General features: G+C 38.7%; 2 protein-coding genes across 4 annotated transcripts in view; both read left to right on the plus strand.

The window, feature by feature from the left end:
- The window catches only part of LOC145478477 (stimulated by retinoic acid gene 6 protein-like), a 35512-nt gene extending 33567 nt beyond the window's left edge, over positions 1 to 1945 (plus strand). For both annotated transcript variants that reach the window (XM_081456526.1, XM_081456518.1), the window contains 2 exons: positions 608 to 748; positions 1695 to 1945. In XM_081456526.1, the coding sequence (XP_081312652.1) occupies positions 608 to 748; positions 1695 to 1945 (392 nt within the window). The remainder of the gene's footprint in view (positions 1 to 607; positions 749 to 1694) is intronic.
- Positions 1946 to 2950: 1005 nt separating this feature from the next.
- LOC145478460 (stimulated by retinoic acid gene 6 protein-like) lies at positions 2951 to 18789 on the plus strand. Of its 2 annotated transcripts, XM_081456510.1 has the most exons (19): positions 2951 to 3219; positions 7585 to 7654; positions 7798 to 7889; positions 8416 to 8585; positions 9606 to 9726; positions 10204 to 10255; positions 10573 to 10701; positions 11254 to 11327; positions 11795 to 11865; positions 12049 to 12110; positions 12807 to 12921; positions 13503 to 13578; positions 14050 to 14131; positions 15177 to 15225; positions 15561 to 15681; positions 16074 to 16175; positions 16642 to 16805; positions 17338 to 17493; positions 18173 to 18789. In XM_081456510.1, exons 1-19 carry the CDS (start codon positions 2960 to 2962, stop codon positions 18421 to 18423), a joined length of 2217 nt encoding a protein of 738 aa, XP_081312636.1. In that variant the 5' UTR covers positions 2951 to 2959; the 3' UTR covers positions 18424 to 18789. The 2 variants fall into 2 exon arrangements, with proteins under 2 accessions (XP_081312636.1, XP_081312628.1); XM_081456502.1 differs by having other exon boundaries at positions 11795 to 12110.
- Positions 18790 to 19390: the final 601 nt, after the last annotated feature.

The following is a 19390-nucleotide window of genomic DNA, read 5'->3' on the forward strand; positions in this document are numbered from 1 at the left end:
CCGTCATTGTCAATTGACACTGTGTTGATTGTAGTCTTTAAATAATAATCAACGTGTATAATCATAAAGTTTTCACCTCTCTTACAGTGACTCTGCCCATTATGTTGTAGTACCTATCAAATTTATATTATCCTCTGGCAACGATTATTTTATCTTGTCTTGTTTGTCTTGGGGCGGGGGAGGGGGTGAGTTAGTGAGGTCGTTTGGCACAACTCTCGTAGCAGATAAACTGAGTCTAACTGATAACTGGATAATTATAGGACATCTCAAAATTCTAATAATTTCTTTCACCTAAAGGATCGGGAAATTATAAAAGTTTGGACAAAACCCGCGTGAAATTGTTTCCTAATTTCACTCGTCACCATTTGATAACCCATACTAATGAATTCTAAATTGTATTCCTCACAAACCGTATATGGAACAGTTTGTACACTTTTTAAAAACGAGTGGAGCTGTCTTCATTTAAAACCGGCCTCAAAACAGTGGATGCTCACAGAAAGGAGAATCGCGTGAATATTTTGCACCTCGGCCGCTTTAATTGTGAAAGCTGTTACTGTCATTATATTTACAATCAGTATCGCAGTGCAAGTTTGCATTTTCTTGTCAGGTTTTAACGCGTACGTGGGATATCTGCTTTTGGAGCACACTCACTCCAATCCAGTACTGGTAACATTTTGTCAGCTGCTGATCAAGACAATTAATGACAGACAAGCTTCTGTGGATCTTGTCCAGAATGAGCCGTGTTCAAGTAAGTTTACATGTACTGTGTGTTCACTAATAGGTTCTTTGATAGTCATCAATAGTTGTTCATCATTTATTAGTATCACAACAGATCAGAGAAAGTTTCATTTTGTAATGGGTGAAATGTTATCGCGGTAATCTGAAATATCTCATTGTTCAAAATAAAATGGTCATCGTTGTCATCATTCCCCAGCAAGCCCGCACTAGGATCACCCGCTCAGCACCCTTTCTGTTTGGTATTACATTTTCTTTGGTTGTGGAGAAGGGCAAAACTTATGTTGCTGCGAGCAGCGTTCTTACTCAAAAAGTTGGCATCTGAACGAGGCAGTTGTAATTTTTTTATCAGAGTGTTGTAGGCGGGAGTCAATAGATTCTGGTGTAAGGAATATACCAAAATGTCATGGTCACGTGCCTTGTTCCTCTGAGATCTGTTACTTCTTTATTTTCATTTTATTTGAATCGCTGGGAGAACACTCCCCTGTGGCTTGTGCTTCTGAAGGCCTTCTCTGGGGCGAAGTGAATATGCTATGATCTTTGTAACGGAATACAGGAAGACGTTGTGCTTTTATTCCTTCGTTAATTATTAGTCCGCAACAGGGCTCTGAAAAACTGCCATCGGCTTTCCGGGACAAGTATAATTTCCTACCATTAGCACTGAAGTGTATAGCTGTACTTTGTAGCTGCGAAGTTGTTGTCATTTCCAGGCGACGTTTATCATGATTTGTGCAACTTACATTTACACTTAGTCCGACTTGTAAAACAATTTTTTACATTGTAATTTTTACTTTAGCTGCCCTTGTTCATTTGTATCCTGGTCTGAACTCTTTTGTTACTGCAAGGTATTCCTCCTCTGCTTCTGATGTTCGTTTCTTTCACAAAATGCCCTTTTCGGTGACCATAAACTTAATTGGATTCAATCAAATTTTGATAAGAAAAAACCTTTTCGTTTTCAGGTCACCAAGTTAGCATTGAGTTTGATAACAGTTTCAGAAGGAACAAATACCGACGAGTGCGTAATCGATGGCACTTGCTTCTTACTCTACATAACAACCCATCACTTCAGGAGCACCGGCGGCCAGACTTGTTCGTTCAAAAGTCACCATTTGCAGCGTTTCAAGTTATGATACAAAAAGGCTTAGTTCAGTATAACCAACGCGAGGGTGAAAATGATGACAAATCTGGGGTTGAAGACGCCAAATTGTGATTACAGAGCAAGCCACAGTTCAAGTTACGGTCTACAGGTGTCTGCGCGGACGCGAAACGGTGCTTTGATAGTTCACAGACAATACAGACACCATTTAAGGCCTTGTGGTACATTGTATTTTAGATGAACGTTATTTGAAATAAATTGTTATGTCCTTGTTATAAGACCGTTGGTAATGTGTTAAGGTGACTCGATATGTTAAAAAGAAGCTAGCACTCGAGTCTATTTCATAAATTACAGTAAATACCTACATGTAGTGGCATTTATTTGCTCCACAAAAGTCGTCCGTAGACTGCTAGATTGTTACGAAACCAAGTGACCGGGATGCCGGAAAAAAGGAAGAAATAAAATAGCAGAGGAAAGTCATTTCTCGTGATTTTTCGGCTCACTTTCTTGGCCTCTTAATAGGATTTCGGGCGAAGCCTTTTTATCTTTCCTGGCAGTAAACAGCTAATCGGGGCAAAGTGCGCCAAACTTGGACAAAATCCGGGACCACTGAAAATGCGACAGAACGTTTTCATTATCTTCGTTTCGCGTCCTTGCTCGTTTTAAGCAACGAGAGTTTAAGATAATATTCTCTCCTTTTGGTGCCAGTAGTAATTATATCAGTTTGTAATGTCATTGTTAGTAAAATGACATCAAGTGCCTTTCTAGTAAAGACAGACATGATTTTCCCGTTTATAGACCATGTCACACCGTTTCAAATCAGTTCTTTTTCTCCACTCAAGGATGGATTTTTCAACAGCGTTCAATGGCTGATAAGATTTCTTCTGGCATGACTGTAGTTGAATTAATTAAGAACAAATCAGCTCGAGGTCTTATTTTGACCCGATTAGTGATTAGACGGTTTCGTTACATCCTGCGTTACATGATAAATTGCGTGACATCTGGATACTTGACGCTGGCCACAAAATGGAGGGCTCTGGTAAACATGCCCCTTGAGTAAGCTTATTAACGACGAGCCGGAAAGTACATTTGACAGAGAAACTTGCAGTAAAAAAACACATCTTCAAAATGTCTGGTATTTCAGCTGATGTCCTGGGTCAAATCCTTCTCAATGCTTATCTCCACTATCCGCAATTTTTCTCCAGAAACTACACTCTGAGCGAGATGCTTACGACAATCCGCCACAATGGGACTATGTTGCCTTTCATTGCAAACACAACTGGCCTCGATGAGAGTGTGCTACAGGGAACTATTGACCTGTATTTGGAAGTAGCAAGCTATATGGAACCAACAACAGCAGCGCCGACGAGTAACTCCACAAATAACAAGTAAGTGTCACGCTAGAAACCAACTAACTTGTTCGCTAGATCTGAGCGTACGATTTAGCCCGCGTAAGGCTGAAATTAATAAGATAATCGTTCGAGTATGCTGTACGATATTTTGACCGTCAGTTGACTGATATTAGAGTGAAAAAAAAAAAAAAAAAACACGAAGGAATAACGTTTCAACTTAAGTTTGGAGGGACGCCTGTAAAACACCGAACCAGAGGCGAAATGAACGAACCCGAGACCAGTAAATACTACAGGGAATTCGTTGCTATTTCAACGGTATCGTGTTGAAAACTTCCCTTCCGTTAATTTTCTGCTAAACAGGGAAGGAATTGGTGAACCCGTATCGAAAGACGTTTCGTTTTAATGAAATTTGTATGCATGTATCTTCGAGCAATATTTTTAAGAAGCTCTTCATAAGAGAACATTTGAGAACCCGCATGCACGCGTATCTGTCACGCTTCTACGAGCTCAAGAGAATTTTGTGAGTTATTTGTTGCTATTGTGTCAGAAACCATGATGGCTCGTTGTTTTAGTCTAAGAGCCTGAAAGATCAGTATTATAACCGATTCGTTACACAAGTTATGTTATGTGCGTCTGGGAATAAACAGACCCTTGAAAATGTCTCTAATTTGCATACAGTTAAGACCACCATTTGTGAGATTATTTTTTAGAATGCAAATCATCATGAAAATGTTTTTATTTGCTCCATTAAAAGAAGCTGCTGCTTAAGTAACAAAAAAAGCTTTCTTGCTCAAGTTTACCAGTCCAAAGAAAACTGAAATAAAATGTAAATACCCGATCAGCTGTGTTCAGTTGTATTGACGGTTGTTGCAGCTGTTCGCAGGTGTCTTGTTCAGATCTCTCCTGTCCATTAGTAACGTTAACAATAATCTTTATTGGCTCAGAAATTTACATGGAATTTACATGGAAGATATTAGGTACATTAGAGGAGAAAGCAAGTTATTATTATAAAAAAGAGCTTAGAGGCTAAAAGAAGCGAAAGGTTTTCGAGTTAGCCCCCAATAGCTATTTAAAGACCTTTAAAGTTGTTTTCATAGGAATAATGCATGTGTTCATGTGTTATTGAAAACCAAACGAGTCACACGAATATTCTTATGGTAATTAGGTAATTATTCCAGAACATTGCATCTTTCTCTTAGAAAACTGAACAGAGATTGTTCGTGTACACGTAGGACGTAACTTTCCGAGTTATTTTTTGCACAAAAAATATGTAAAGAAATATGTCTCGTGAATTGAAATTATAGTACAATTTGTTTCCATTTCGAAATTGAACCACTCGTCGACACGCTGCTTTTCCGAATTAACACGTTCTTTAAAATTATTACACGCTTTGTTGATGCGACGAATTAAATTTATTCTCGAATATGTGCATGCAAACCCAGATGATCAGTCGAATTGCAGTATACCGTAGCTTAACACAACCCTCACTGACCTCCGAATGGGTGTAGTTTGGCTTGCTAGCTGTTGACATATTTTTAACTTAACCACTTAATCTCCACCAAAGGGTTACATAGGGTTATTTTAGGGACAGGTGGTGGTAGTTGGAGAAGGGGGTTGAGGAAATGTAAGTCGAAATTTGTACTAAGTGCGGGGCATTTGTAGCAAAAACTAGCAAGGAAATTTGAAGGTGGCTGGTTCCATCGGGGTGGACCCAGATCAGAATTTAGGATACAAAATCCCTCAGATCATGGTGCATCAAAGGAAGCAATGAATCCTTGTGTAAAGTGGATTCATGGGCCGGGTTAGTTTAGTCGTGATGCGGATCCGGATGATACTTTATATGAGCAGAAGTTATGATAGCGGAATATGGCCGATGTCTCAGAAGATCGGTGCACTCCAGTCGATCTTTCATAGTTTTCTTAATGCCTTTTGCTGTTTTAAAGGCTACATTCAAAGAGGAATTTTGGTGCACTTGTACTTTCTAGACATTACAGAGGGAAAAAAAGATTACATCTGAATGTCCGATGAAAGTTAAGCGGAGCCGGTTTAAGAATCTGCCGACTTTCTCTCATAACCATTAAAAATGCATGTCAGATGCCTCCAGCTACTGACAAACAATTCAGCCCTGATAAAGTCAGGCCATTATGAATTTAAATTCTTATATTAACCCGTTGCCGTTCCTGGGGTATTTTAGTCATACGGGTCGGCATATCAAAAATGCGACTAAGTTAATATTGAAGAAAAGACTCATTTTAATTTGAATAACATGACACCTATTCCTCCTTTAAGTTTTTGGTAATCTCTTTTTGATGTCTCTCTTTAATTAAACGTCTAAGGTATCATAACAACAGTATATGAATTTTGCTTCCTTTTCAAAAGCTATCTACAGTTGAGTGTAATCATAAAACTACCCAATTTCCAATAGCTTTTATTAACTTCAATCCGTCTAATTTATCCGAGCTCGTATTTTAAACTCCTTACACGTAAACAAAAGTGCATAAACAGAATGAAGCTAATTTGGTTTTATTATGTTGTTTATTGACTACTTAATTGAAAATGCAAAAATGGTTGACCCTTCTCAGCAAATAGTAATTATAACTCGGCAGGTTCAAAGGTTTCTAGTCAGTGATACCTATCGTGGTGAAGGTGTTTTTTTCCCTAACAACTAGACGTGTTAGTTCAGCTATTTAATTGATTTCCATAAGTAGAAGCTGCAATTTGGCAAGATTTAGGAAAAGTAGCATGAAAAAGGATGGGTTTGGTACTGCTTCCATAGTCTTACGGCAATTTTGTTTGTTTTTATTTATTCAATGCGCTTAATTGCATTTCTTGTGACTGCCTCTTTTAGCATTGCTTCTTAATATAGTGCTTGACTCTTCTAAACAAACTACTTATAATTCGGCAATTACAAAGGTTTCATTCATATCAATTGTAGGAAAGAGCTGTAAAGGGTTTTTCCGAAGACACTCAATTATATTTCGCATGGATGGCTTTAATAGTGGGCGCAGGGGGCTTGGCTGGACAAGAAGTTTTCCGCACCCCTTAATCTAGCGGTAGTTTCTCATTTCATGCTAGGCAATTGTTCCCGTTTCTCGCGCTACCTGCTCTTTGCAAAATGTAGCTCTATCCTCGATTACAATCCCCTTCTTAAAAGGTTCCCTCTCACTGTTTTCCTGGTACAATAGTGTTTGTACCATACGTACGATTCTTACGTACTTTGCACCTTACTTTGCTTTAGACGGCCCTTAATTTACTTGCGGGTGTCTGGAAAACCCGAATAGCTAATAGCGAATAGTCGCGAATAATGCGAATAGTCTCGAATAGTGCGAATAGTGGCGAACAGTCGCGAAAAGTGGCGAATAGTGACGAATAGTCGTCAATAGTCACCGCTTTAGGTCTAATATCCTGCGTTAATTAATTATCCAAATAAGCAACTGAATTTCATTGAATTTATTACCTTTTCTTCTCCGGACTCAGGCTCGGGCTGTCCATCGCCGACATTAAGAAAACAGAAAACACAAGGATAACCTAATAAAAGACGTATTTACACTTTTGGAGCAGTTAAAACAGAAGAAATTACGTTTAGAAATACCTTTTGTCCTGATAAGCGTCTGTGCTTTTTAGCGGGAAAATCCCGTCCTACGTTGCTGCGAGGTTGACTGCGAGACATTGGGTACCCTATTTGCTACGATTTGCCACTAATTTGCCACTATTTGCGACTATTCGCCACTATTCGAGACTGTGCGCCACTATTCGCACTATTCGAGACTATGCGTACTATTCGCTATTCGCTATTCGGGACTATTCGCTGTTCGCTATTCGCGACTATTCGCTATTCGCTATTCGGGTTTTCCAGACACCCCTTACTTGCTGGTTGTAAAAAAAACGTATAATGTTCATGGCGGACATATTTATGTACCAGAAAAGAACTCATTTCCCAAAGGTCTGGATTTAATTGTTTAGAAATAGTATGCATAATATAGTCAGGGTGACTTCTCGTTAAATCGTCCTATGACTCGAAATTGAGGACATAAGAACACGAAAAGAAGGAATTACTAGAAGTTCATGATATAGTTTGCTTAAAATACCAATAATTTCATTCCCACTCTGAAGAAAAAAGAAACTGTCAAATTGTTTTTTGTAATGATTCTTATCAATTGGCCTCAATCTAAGTTTGTACGGGGGCTCCTGGTTTTTATGCTCCTTTATCTATCGTCTTCCATCCCCCCCGGCTCCCTACCCTTCCCTCGATTCCGCCAAAGATAATCTAGCAATGTCGACAAGGTGATCAAAATCACTTACAGCGGTTTGATGTAAATTAAGGAGAAAAAGGAATAGAAAGTTGCCAAGCTTACTGTATTGGCTCAACTGATGGCAATTTAAATGATTTTTTTTCCTCAGCACTGAAATCCTTATTTGCCAACCCGCTCTCGACGCTGGCTTTCTGACGTTTGCTTCGGTATTCATCGCGGTATGTGTGTTAATATAGTTCCACATGATACAGTGGCGTTTAATTGCCATTGAGAGTACGTGGTGGTACCACGTGACTTAGTTTGACAATTAAGTGCGACAGACACGTGCTGGATTTTCACAATCAATATTTTGCTTCTTTAGCTTATTATCATCTTGGTTCTCTCTTTTTTAACTCAACGGAGGAGGAACGCGACGCTGTGCGGTAAACCTATCACAAGACCGGGATTGTGTATGTAAGTACATTATTCATTTTGCTTTCTTTCGTTTTATTGGCTGCTCATCCAGCCCTGCACCATCTGAATTCAGTTTTGTTAAAATAGTCATTTGAGAGTCAGAAACCTGATGATACCTCCCCTTATCAATGTTGCTTGAAGTCATGATTACTGCTACCGGACTTGAAATTCGGAGGTCGCGGGTTCCAGTTCCGCTCTGACCACGAAGCTGGCGTTGATTCTCGGTAGACCCAAGTTCAACTCCACGGTAATGTGCGTAGATAGCCTGTTGGTCTGCCTCCCGCCAATTAGGATTTTTAAGCCTGTTTCAGTGTTATGTTTAGTTCATATTTTTGTTTCTTTCAGTTTGTGGCATGCTTGTGAACTAGCTAGGTGTACCTTAACGCATTGATCACTGTAAACATTATTACACTCAATTACTGATATATACAGCAACTTTGTAACGACAGAGAAAGAGGGGAGGGGAGGGGGGAGGTCCGACTGAAACTTATGTACTTAATATTAACTAAGTAAGCTTTTTTTTTAGCCCTGTCAACTTGGTAGACAGTTACGAAAACAGGTTTGCCTTTGCGTGCGCGTTTGGTGCCACAACAACGAGATGCTTGTTTATCCTGCTTATGGGTGACTATTCCGCGATCTTCACTCCAGAAATGAACGAATGGTTGAAAGATCCTGCAATTCCTAGCTACACTGCCAGTAAGTTTTCAGAGAGGATTAAAGCTGAGGAATGGCCAGTTCCCTCTATAAGATGCGCCTGCAGGGAATCATGGTTATTTCATTCATCATCTTAGCCTGGATATTTGTTTTACATACATACATACAACTGCCATGATTCCCTGCAGGTCCGTCTCATGGAGAAAATGGGCTATTATCTCCTCGAGCCACCGGTTTAACTGATCAGATGGAAAAACAAATCGCGACTTGGTCAGGCATATGTTAGTAATTTATATTTAATGTCAGTAACACTGGACGTGCTTGAGCAATCTCCTGAGCGCCTATTTAATTAAATTAATTAAATAAGATATTAGAAGTTTTTGTCACACAGTTGCTTTGACATCCAATCAAAGCTAACTGTGCTGCTGGAATATTGACACTGAGGTTGCAGATTTTGCAGATAGCGACAATTAATTCCAGATATAAGTTCGGAGGTGACGTAAGGAAATATATTATGCAGAAACTGACTATTGTAGGAATTCTTTACGGTACGAAAAAAACTGACTACTGTGAGGACGTTGTACGATCCAAAAAAACTGTCTATTGTCAAAGTTTGTACGTGTTTTCCTGCTCTTGGCTGGCTGGTTTCGTGTACACGCCTTTAGTTCTCATTGGCGTATTAGGCTTTTCACTGTTTACATTGTACGACTGTGGATCGTTGTCATTTACATGGATTTGGGATTATAATCCTTCAAAAACGGTTCCCAGTCTCTTCTGTCACGGGACATGTCTAGTCACATCTCGTAGGAAAAGTGCTATAGCTAATATTATATCCGTGGTAAACGTCTTTAACTAATTGTCGTTAACTTCTCTTAATTACTCTTTCACAACCGCCGTTAAAAGAGTCTTAAATTGAGAAGAAGATTCCAAGGAAAACTGCTTTCAGTATCAACACGGCACGCGAAAAAATGAAGACGTTTTTACCTTTAAAAACTGATGCAGTTTTTAAATGATAATTGGATTTTGTCAGAAAGATGTAGATGTGTTTTTCTTTTTCCTTAGTTTGTTGGAAGATCTTGGCCATGGTGGTCATCGGAATCGGGTATTATCCACTGTTTGCTTGCATGGCAACTGACTACAAGATCACTGGCCTTGTTATTGGCTTCCTTTATTCTCTCATGTGGTTAGTATGATTTGATTTGTCGTTGCACTTTGAGCAATAATTGGGTAAGATTTCGGAACCTGAAATCCCTGGAAAGCCCTAATGTGTGTTTGTTTTAACTACCGGGTTAAGTAGCGTTAAAGTGCTGGACTCTGAACCTTCGAACCCTGGCAGCGTTCATTGTCAATACACTGTATTATCCAACTATTTTTCATTAATTCTGTTTGTATAAGTAGTCTTTTTGGCGTGTGTGTGTGCTTTACGTGCTGTTGCAAGTGTCTTTTTCTCATTTTCTCTTCTAATGTGACCCAAATAAATAATTGCTTTAATCACTAAGAATGGCTGTCCAGTCTTATTAGCCCGTTTATGTTATTTTATTTTAAACTTATTTTTGTATACTTACATTTTAAGTGTGAGTACAAATAAAGTTCCTCTTGTTGTTGTTAATTTTATTTCATGATGATTAAACTCTCGTGCTGGTACTGTTTTCCTTTACAGGATTTCCTTTGAAGCTGCTCAATACATCCAGTGTCCATCCTACACCTCATCGGTAAGAAGATTACGAGGATTCGTTCGTTTATCAGTCGACTTAATTAGGGCCATCGCGTTGATTTTTGAGACAGTGATGTTGCTATTCTTGCTTATACGATAGTCGTCTAGAACCTTATTAGATTTATGTTCAACCATCTCCTAGTACTTTCCAAGACTTAGATTTTGATGGGTCATGTTGTCAGTTGATGCTGCAATCATGCAGTATCAAGGAACAGCCCGATCATTGGTGAACACGTTGTTATCATTTTCGTTACACAATAGGTTACCATAGCAACAGTATTCTAGAGAATTTCTAACGTCATTAAATTATGCTAGATATTCCCTGGAGACAGTCTTGCAGTCGAGTTTCCCGTGTATATTTGCCTGGTCTTCTTGTGCGTGAGGTACTTTGCGTTGCTGGTTAAAGCATTACACACGAGGTGTCGTCCCAGTGCTTCTCCGAAGGTTGGTTAATTCATGTTGCTTCGTTCTCAGTTTTGTAGAAGAAAACCGTGGCAACCGTAGACTATGTTGTGGAAAATTATTAGTTTTATTTTTGTTATTTTAGAGTAAAATTCTAGAGGAAGTGTCTCCAATTAGCTCCATTGGAAACTAATTGGAGACACTTCCTCTAGAATATTAATTAGTAAATAACCATTCTAATCACGTGTTATTTCATCAAAAGTTCGTTACTGATCCGATGATGCGATGTGTGTGGCTGATTCAAATCACGTAACCTCCTCAGTAACTTAATCGCTATAAACAGGATGTTTCCTTTTCTCACGTGGATAATCTCAAAAATGCAACTGTCACTGGGACTGTAAAATGTGATTGTTACATGTGAGAATTATTCGTTATATGTGAGCTTTTTTAATTTACTTAAAACTGAAAAGGCCGGTAAACGTCTTTAGAAATCAACAGGAACACAATTTGTACTTTACATCTGACTTTGTTACAACTGTATGTCAAAACGTTTCCAAGAGAGCTTGACTTGATTTGGTTTCTTTTTATTTTTAGGATGAAGAGGACGAGTGGATGACCTTTTATAAGTACAAATACGTCGTTAAGCTTCTGGAACCAATTCCAAAAGAGTAGGCTGTTTTACGTTTGTGTTGGCAAACAAACTTTTCCTGATCTTTTGGAAACGCCTGTTCACCAGAAATTCGTTAACATTGAAATTTCAATCGAATTTTATTGAACGGTGCTTTCGTGGGTAGCAGTTTTACTAGTTGACCTTCTTCAGGCCTAGTGTAGCATGTTTTAGGAACTGTCCACGTGACGTTTGAGTGCGTAATGGCTTCATGGATTGTGACATATATGGCTCGAAACGATCACACTCTGAAACAAATGAAAAGTCTCCTCTCTCTGAGGCTCCTTTCTAATAAGAATCAATTTTCTCGTGATCTACCTCTTTTGGTCACTGTCTTGGAGTTCCCCAAACGATTTTCCCTGCCACTTCACTATGCTATGTTTTGCCAGGCAATTAACTGGAGTTAGTTAAATATACATTCATGTGTAGAGGAAAAGGTAAGGTATTGAACGGTCATTGTTCTGACAGACACAGAAACCAGATGGCCAGTGCTACTTTCAAAGGAAGGGTGAAAGACAAATTGTACAAGTGGAAACCAGGTATGGATCATGGATCAGTCTCTTTTTCCATATTGAAATGGTTTTCCATCATCGCAATTGCCATTTATTCGGCTTACTTTCGATCACTTAACGAAGTAACGTTAAAATTAAATCTTAATCAGTCAGATGCCTTGATGAGTCACCTTGACTTTTTCTTAACAGTTCTTCCCTTTTTTCCCTCAGAATTCAAATATTCAACTCGCGTTGTTTGCACTTACCTTATCAGCTCTATCGCAATATACGAGGTACGTGGGATCGAAAATCATCAAACACAACTTCTTATTCGTGGGAAAACTAGGCAAGAGGTGATACAGCTGAAATCAAGGATTTTGCTCAAACTTGGCACACATGTTGGGTTTGGTAAGAAAATGATTATGGCAAAAGAGTAGGTCAAAATATTTTATTCCCCCTAAGTTAGGGGAACCCCTGCAAAAATGGTCATTTGACGCCTAGAACGTTAACAAATTCCAAAATATTCGGAAAAATATTCCGAAATATGATAGCAAAAAAAGCTCCAAACGGTAGAGATCACCAAAAACCACAAGGGTCACTCAGGGGGTGAGTTTTATTAATCTTACGTGTAAACTTTTCGTATTTTTAAATATTTAGCATTCGAAATCGACGATATTTCATTCCTCATACAACATATAAACAGGTTGTGGAGAAAGCTACTCAACAGGCAGTCCAAAATCCGTCGAGAGTTATTACTGCTGATATAACAGATTCCTCACAAAACACACAACAGACACAAGATTTCGCCATCTTTGAAGATATTATATGCCATAATTTCGTCCTCACCAAACCCAACACTTGTGCCAAGTTTAATTGAGATTGGTTATTAGAGCTGTACCACCTCCTACCTTGTTCTGCCTGATTTTCTCATGGACATGTTAGTAGAATTGCATGCCAAAGCAGTGCATTTCTGTTTACTTTTGTTTCAGGTTCTTATTCTATTTGTCGCTTTGGGAGTATTTCTTCTTAGGGTACGGGAAGAATTTGTTGAGAACTCTCTAGTCGACGTGCGTGAGCTGAGAGAAATCTTTATGATTATTGGAGGTATGTACAACCTTGTTATCATGTCATTTAGTCGACACTGTAGTGAGCATTGTAGATAGAATTACAGCCCTACAGTGACTTTAATGTTGATACAGACTCTAGCAGCCCTAAGATAGCGAGCACCTGGAGGGGATTAAACAAAATACATGTAGCTCTGGCTCGAGTTTTAAACCCTATTCATTTATGTCTGTTTTGGACAAAAAAGGTAGCCCATAAATTTTTCTTCCAAAGAAAATAGTACCTACCTAAGGTAGAAACATTGTGTTCCTATACTATACAGTTTTTCTGCCATTTTCCACCATTTGTATACCTCCAACCCAAGCCAAAAATGGTTCACTTGCAATCTTGGTCAGTTGTTCAAAGTGTGGATAGCACATGATAAATCGCTATTCAGTGAATAAGTGTTGACTAAATAAACAATGCTATCCAACTAATAGTGATTTAGCTGGGGCCACTTTTCAAGTCACCGCGATCTCTTTTTCTGTCCGTTATAAATTCATAACCGGGCATGAAAGAACCTATTTTCGTTTATTTTCACGGTAGATACTGATTCAAGTCTCTTGATTTTTCAATGCCTGCAGTGTCGGTCTTTGTTGCTGTCGCACTCTCTGCAATTTACAGTGTAGTCTTGATGGCAAATATGTTGTCTTGGTATAGGTAAAAGAACTGTTTTTATTAATTTTGATATACATGTACGTGTAGAGCATATTTATATTAGGAAATAGAACTACGATCAGTAACGAGGGTATTGAATTTTTTTTTTAAATTGCGATGGCAGTTAGTTAACTTCAAAGAAACGTATTAAAATGACATTTCCACCAAATAACATTTGCTATGAACGAAGCTTAACAGGATTTTATGAAATAAAGTGATATGAGAACAAGGTTATGGGTTTGACCCCCATTCAAGCCTGAACTTTTTTTGCAACTGATCCGCATAAGATAATCACATTGATGTAGTAAACGATTAGAAAGTACACTGTATGTTGCTGTACATGTAGACTGTATTTAATAACATGGTACAAGAATAGATGAAAATGACGTGAAATCATTGTATCCGTTAATTTTTGTCAGGGCTGCACGTGACAAACCTTAGTTTATTTTAATGGAATATTTCAACTTTCTTCAGGGGACACTTGCTACGTCTTCAGCGCGGTGAAAAGAATTTTTTACCGCCAGCGATTTTTAACCAGAACCCCTCTGCTATCACGGTAAGGTGCATTATTTTTTGTGAGAACTTTAGTGCCTGTGTGTTACATCTAAATGTACATGCATATTTAAAAGATCGTAAGTGTTATTTTCTAATGGCAGAGTTAAGTAAAGTATAACAAAATAAGTGGAAAATGTTTTTCTAACCCACCGCTGGGGCCTGAGAATGGCTCATGTGATATTTAGCGGGCAGTTTGTTGCGTCCACCATTACTGACCTTTTCCCACCAGCACACCCAAAGAATTCTAGTTGATACTGTGTGATTTGTTTGTCTTATCCACCAACCTGGCCTATGGTGTAATTTCCCTTACTCATGCATGATGCACATGCATTTGCAACAAAAGTCAGGTTGTGGCTGTCCTGGCGTGGCTACCAGTGGTGTATGAGTAGTCCATCACCGGTGACTCCCCAGCATTCTGTCAGGCTGCTCCAACAATTCCCCATTACCCAGTTATACTCCCGGGTGGAGAGAGGTGTGATGAGCCTTTCCCAAGAGCACAACTGAATTACTCCGGCCAGGACTTGAAGCAGGACCGCTCGACTTGGGAATCCAGCGAACTAAACATTAGCCCACCGCACCTCCCGTGCTGAATGTTTATTGTCTATTACATGACGTCCCTTCTCCTTTCCATTTGGATTGATAGCATAGGCGCATCAAACATGCAATTATTGGTTTCCACCACAACAAACTAAAACAAACATTGACGAGGGACAACGCTTTAAGAAGAGATAACATTTCAAGATAACATAACTGATAAGACTAGCGTCAACTTCGATTCTAGTTTTACAATCAGAAATTAAAGGTGATTTGCATCATTTAGCAACACCACTCTTAATTTTGGACATTTCTAACGTACGTAGCTGTAGTAAAATGTTGTAGACAGTACAGTTAACCTTTAATCCCTGTGATTAGAGTTATATATTGAACCTTTCGTAAGCCACCTATGTAATCTTGCATTTTGTCAAGATTTATTATTAGCAAAACACTGCTCGTGATTTGATATTATCCTATCTAATAACCTGTCCTTGTTGGTGTTTCAATTCTAGGCTGCAACTCTCAAATACTCAGGTTTCCAGGTCGCGTATCTCTGTTGGGGTAAGTTTTCGCAGTTTATATGCAATATGAGTATTTACACCATGCGGATAGAAAATACAGCCAATCAAAGTACAGGAAAGCTGTTTTAAACGTGACGGTATTACACCCAACTTTCCCATCGTGTGCTGCGCGCATGTCACAATGATTGTGTTAGCCACTGTATTTTCTATGACTTGAGATATTCTATTGTATACCGCTCGAAAGCCTTGCTTAACTAGCATATGTATCTGAAAATCATTTCAGAAGATATCACTCTAAACGTACCTTCTGTTGTCATTATCGACTGGATTATTATCTTTGTAACTGAAGTATACTGCATTGCACTTTTCTTTCAGGTGTGACAATCACCCTTTTGTTTTTGACCGGAGTTAGTTTTGTGGTTGGACACCAGATCATTTTGCCAATGGTGGACGGCGGTTTTGATTCCTTTGTTTGGTCAAAGCTCAAAGATCTCTGGTAAGACTGTGAAAGTGCTACTGTTCACGATCGTGAAGGACTATTCGTCTGTCAGCTAGACTCTCCCTTGGATTGGTAGATAGGTCTGTACTTTGCAGAAAATGTCTCAATATATCATGGCGTATCTTCTTTACTCAGTTTTGCAAAATTTGTCTTAATTTTGTCCAAGTTGACATGGTAACACAAAAGAGGAACGGCTCTGTGAGTTTCTCTTTCAGTTATTTATACTCGCCACATTGAAGATCTTTGTATCGGGGGTGGGGGAAGGAATATTAGAGTATTGAAATCAGGCCTTGTCGTAATGTATTTTAGACGGTTCTGCATTTGCACCTTAAAAGGGTGCAGATGTTTTTCGATGCGTTTTTATCTTCGATATCACTTTTTTATTTCAGGCCAGCTGTTGCAATTTCCCTGGGGTTCTTTTGGATCCAGTTATCGTTGGCAAAATACGTATTTTTAGCTGACAGGGATACTACACTGGCCTTGGATAACAGGTACGCCAAAATGTCGGGAGCACCTTAAGTGCTGTTTAGTTTCCTTTTGTTGTAGGTAGAACTTATAAATAATTTTATAGATAAAATAAGGTACATGTACTTTACAAGGTAGCAAAGGGTCGACAGTAGCACCATCACACTTGAACCTTCCTTCATTGTTTAAGGGCAGGCGGAACGGTTTTTCATGTAGCATTTAGTTTGCATGCAGAAATGTGTTAACGGTTTGAGTTCGGTGGGAGTGACTACCAAAAGACGAAAGCAAAATGGGGAATTAGAACAACAAAGCTCGAGAAACTTGTCACCCCAGGAAGATCCGTCTTTTCGGATCTCCCCCACCCCCTTCATGTGAACTGGCCCTAAAACACCTAAAAAGTTATTTGGTACTTTGATTTTCGGTCGTTTGTTTTGGTTGTTGTTATTTTTTTTTCTCCGTTTTTTTTAACAATCCAGTTTTATTTGTTTTCAGGCGTCTGTTCCATGTGTGTACGTTTTTCCTGTTCTTCTTTAACATTTTTCTTGGTGTAGTTTCTTGCCTGAAACGTATTTTGATTGGTGCCATTCTTGGTGTGATGTTCCTTGGACGGACGCAGAAAAGTGTCTTATCACGTGACTTCGAGCTAAAAGATCCAGGTTTGTGTAAAATACTTTTTTCATTGTCTCAAATAAGTATCGATTATTGATTTTTGTACTGATGCTAGTCTTCAGTAGTAATCACCTCTCATACTTATAGACAATTTGGAATAAATAAGCACCAGCAAAGGTTTCAAAGGCTAACAGTTTGTAGTCTTTGAAAAGTTTACAAGTACTTATTCCAAATTGAACGAGTGTATTTTTACAATGTGTATTAATTTGAGTGTCTGGCTATTCTACACACCCAAGTTCAGACAAAATCATAGGCAAAATCAACTTACATACTGAGACCGAGGGTGAGTAAGTGTGCAACATGTTGAAACTCAATATTTGGTGATTTTAACCTTAACAAATTCTAAAGTATGTTCCTCACACAACTTGTACACTGTTTTGAATTGAGTGGAGCTACACACATGTGCCTTAATGTAAAACCAAACTCAAAGCAATGGATGCTTGCAGAAGGGAGAATACATGAATATTTTGCGCTTTGGTCGCTTTAAGTATCACAGTCCTGGTTTGCATTTCTTGTCAGGTTTTAACGCGTACGTGGGATATCTGCTTTTGGAGCATACTCACGCCAATCCAGTACTGGTAACATTTTGTCAGTTACTGATCAAGACAATTAATGACAGACAAGCTTCTGAGGTCGCAGCATCAAAGGATCTTGTCCAGAGTAACCTGTATTCAAGTAAGTTTATGTTCACTAATAGGTTCTTTGATAGTCATCGATAGTTGTGTTCATCATAATTCATAGTGGTATTACGACAGCCTAAAAAAAGTCTGATTTTATAATGGGTGAAATGTCATCGCCGTAATCTGAAATATCTGTTTGAAATGTAATGCTCATCATCGTCATCATTCTCTAGCAAGCCCGCACTAGCATCACCAGCAGACGCAGCATCCTTTCTGTTTGTTGTTACTTCGGCTGTGGAGAAGGGCAAAACCCATGTTGCTGGAAGGACACTCTCTTGAGGCTGGTGTTTCTCAACCCCTTCTCTGGAACGAAGTAAATGTACTATGATCATTGTCGTGGAGTAAAGAAAGACATTGCTACTTTATTCCTTCAGTACTTTGTAACCTTTGTCATTGCTGGTCAAAATTCATTATAATCAGTAAAACGTAGACGTAGACCCAACATAACTGTAGACCCAAAGTTTTTTGAATTGCTTTTTATAATTAATTCTAGCTCTCGCTGTCCTTGTTTATTTGTATCACGGTCTGAACTCTTTTGTTTTTGCAAACATGTACACTTGCTATTCCTTCTCTGTTTCTCCTGCTTCCTCGTTTTTTAGCAAAATGCCCTATTCGGCGACCATGGATTTCAGGACTCAATTAATTTCTAATAAAAATCCCATTCGTTTTCATAGATCACCAAGTTAGCATTGAGCTTGATAGCACTTCACGAAGGGATAGCTGCCGGCGAGTGCGTAATCGATGGCACTTGCTTCTTACTCTACATAACAACCCATCACTTCAGGAGCACCGGCGGCCAGACTTGTTCATTCAAAAGTCGCCATTTGCAGCGTTTCAAGTTATGATACAAAAAGGCATAGTGCAGTATAACCAATGCGAGGGTGAAAATGATGACAAATCTGGGGTCGAAGACGCCAAATTGTGATTGGAGTTTAAGTCACAGTTCAAGTTACAGTGATTGGTTATGTCCGGGTTACAAGACTTTTGATAATTTGTACTGAAAGGCGAGTCGATATGATGTCACAAAAAACCTAGCACTTTCATAAATTGAAGTAAATTCCTAGTGGTATTTATTTCTTGGACAAAAGCCTACTGCGGACTCACAGACTGGTTAGTTGGAAGGGTTCCTTTTACGAAACTACTACGATCAACACAAAGTAAAGTCAAAGACGAGTTCGCTGCTGAGATGGATCGTGCAAAAACTGTGTATCCGAGCGTAGGTTCAACACGCGAGCTTCGTGTTTTTGCGTTTATACGTATCGATATCACCACTTTCAATATGGTTGTAGAGCCTGATGTACAGTTATTGTAATTAATTTGAATTATTTTGTTAATATGTAAATGATTTTACAATGCAATAAATTTTGCATGGAAATCTTAATTTTTTGTTCCTTTTACATGTACGTGTATAAGTTGAAGTGGATGTTTCCCAGCTTGTCTAAAATAGTTTAATACAAAGAGAAATGTTTACTATTACTAATTCTGCATGCGAGTTGGTCCAAGGCATTGTGTTGTTGTTAAAGAGATACTAGCATGGCGATTTTGCTGCATTTTTGATCATAGCAGAAAGTACCGTCGCTCGCACAGAAAATGTTAAATGTTTGTTTACAGTGGTGAATACGCTTAGCTACACCTACCTAGTTCACAGGCATGCCACTTAAGCTAAAAGAAACAAATATTGCAAATGCTGCGAGATCACCAAGATGAAAATATTAATTAAGTGACTGGAGAGCAAATTGTAATTAGTTTTTAGCGATGTTTTTCCAAGACACGACGACAGACTTCATAAAAGTCTCTCAGACTTGTTCAATTTGTCTTCGACGCCTTTAGCATACGTAGCTATTAATGTAACATCCCTTGTATAGCTTCAGTTTGAGGGTGTATTTTTTTAA

The sequence above is a fragment of the Orbicella franksi genome, chromosome 1 (genome assembly GCF_964199315.1).
Source record: "Orbicella franksi chromosome 1, jaOrbFran1.1, whole genome shotgun sequence".
Lineage (NCBI taxonomy): Eukaryota > Metazoa > Cnidaria > Anthozoa > Scleractinia > Merulinidae > Orbicella > Orbicella franksi.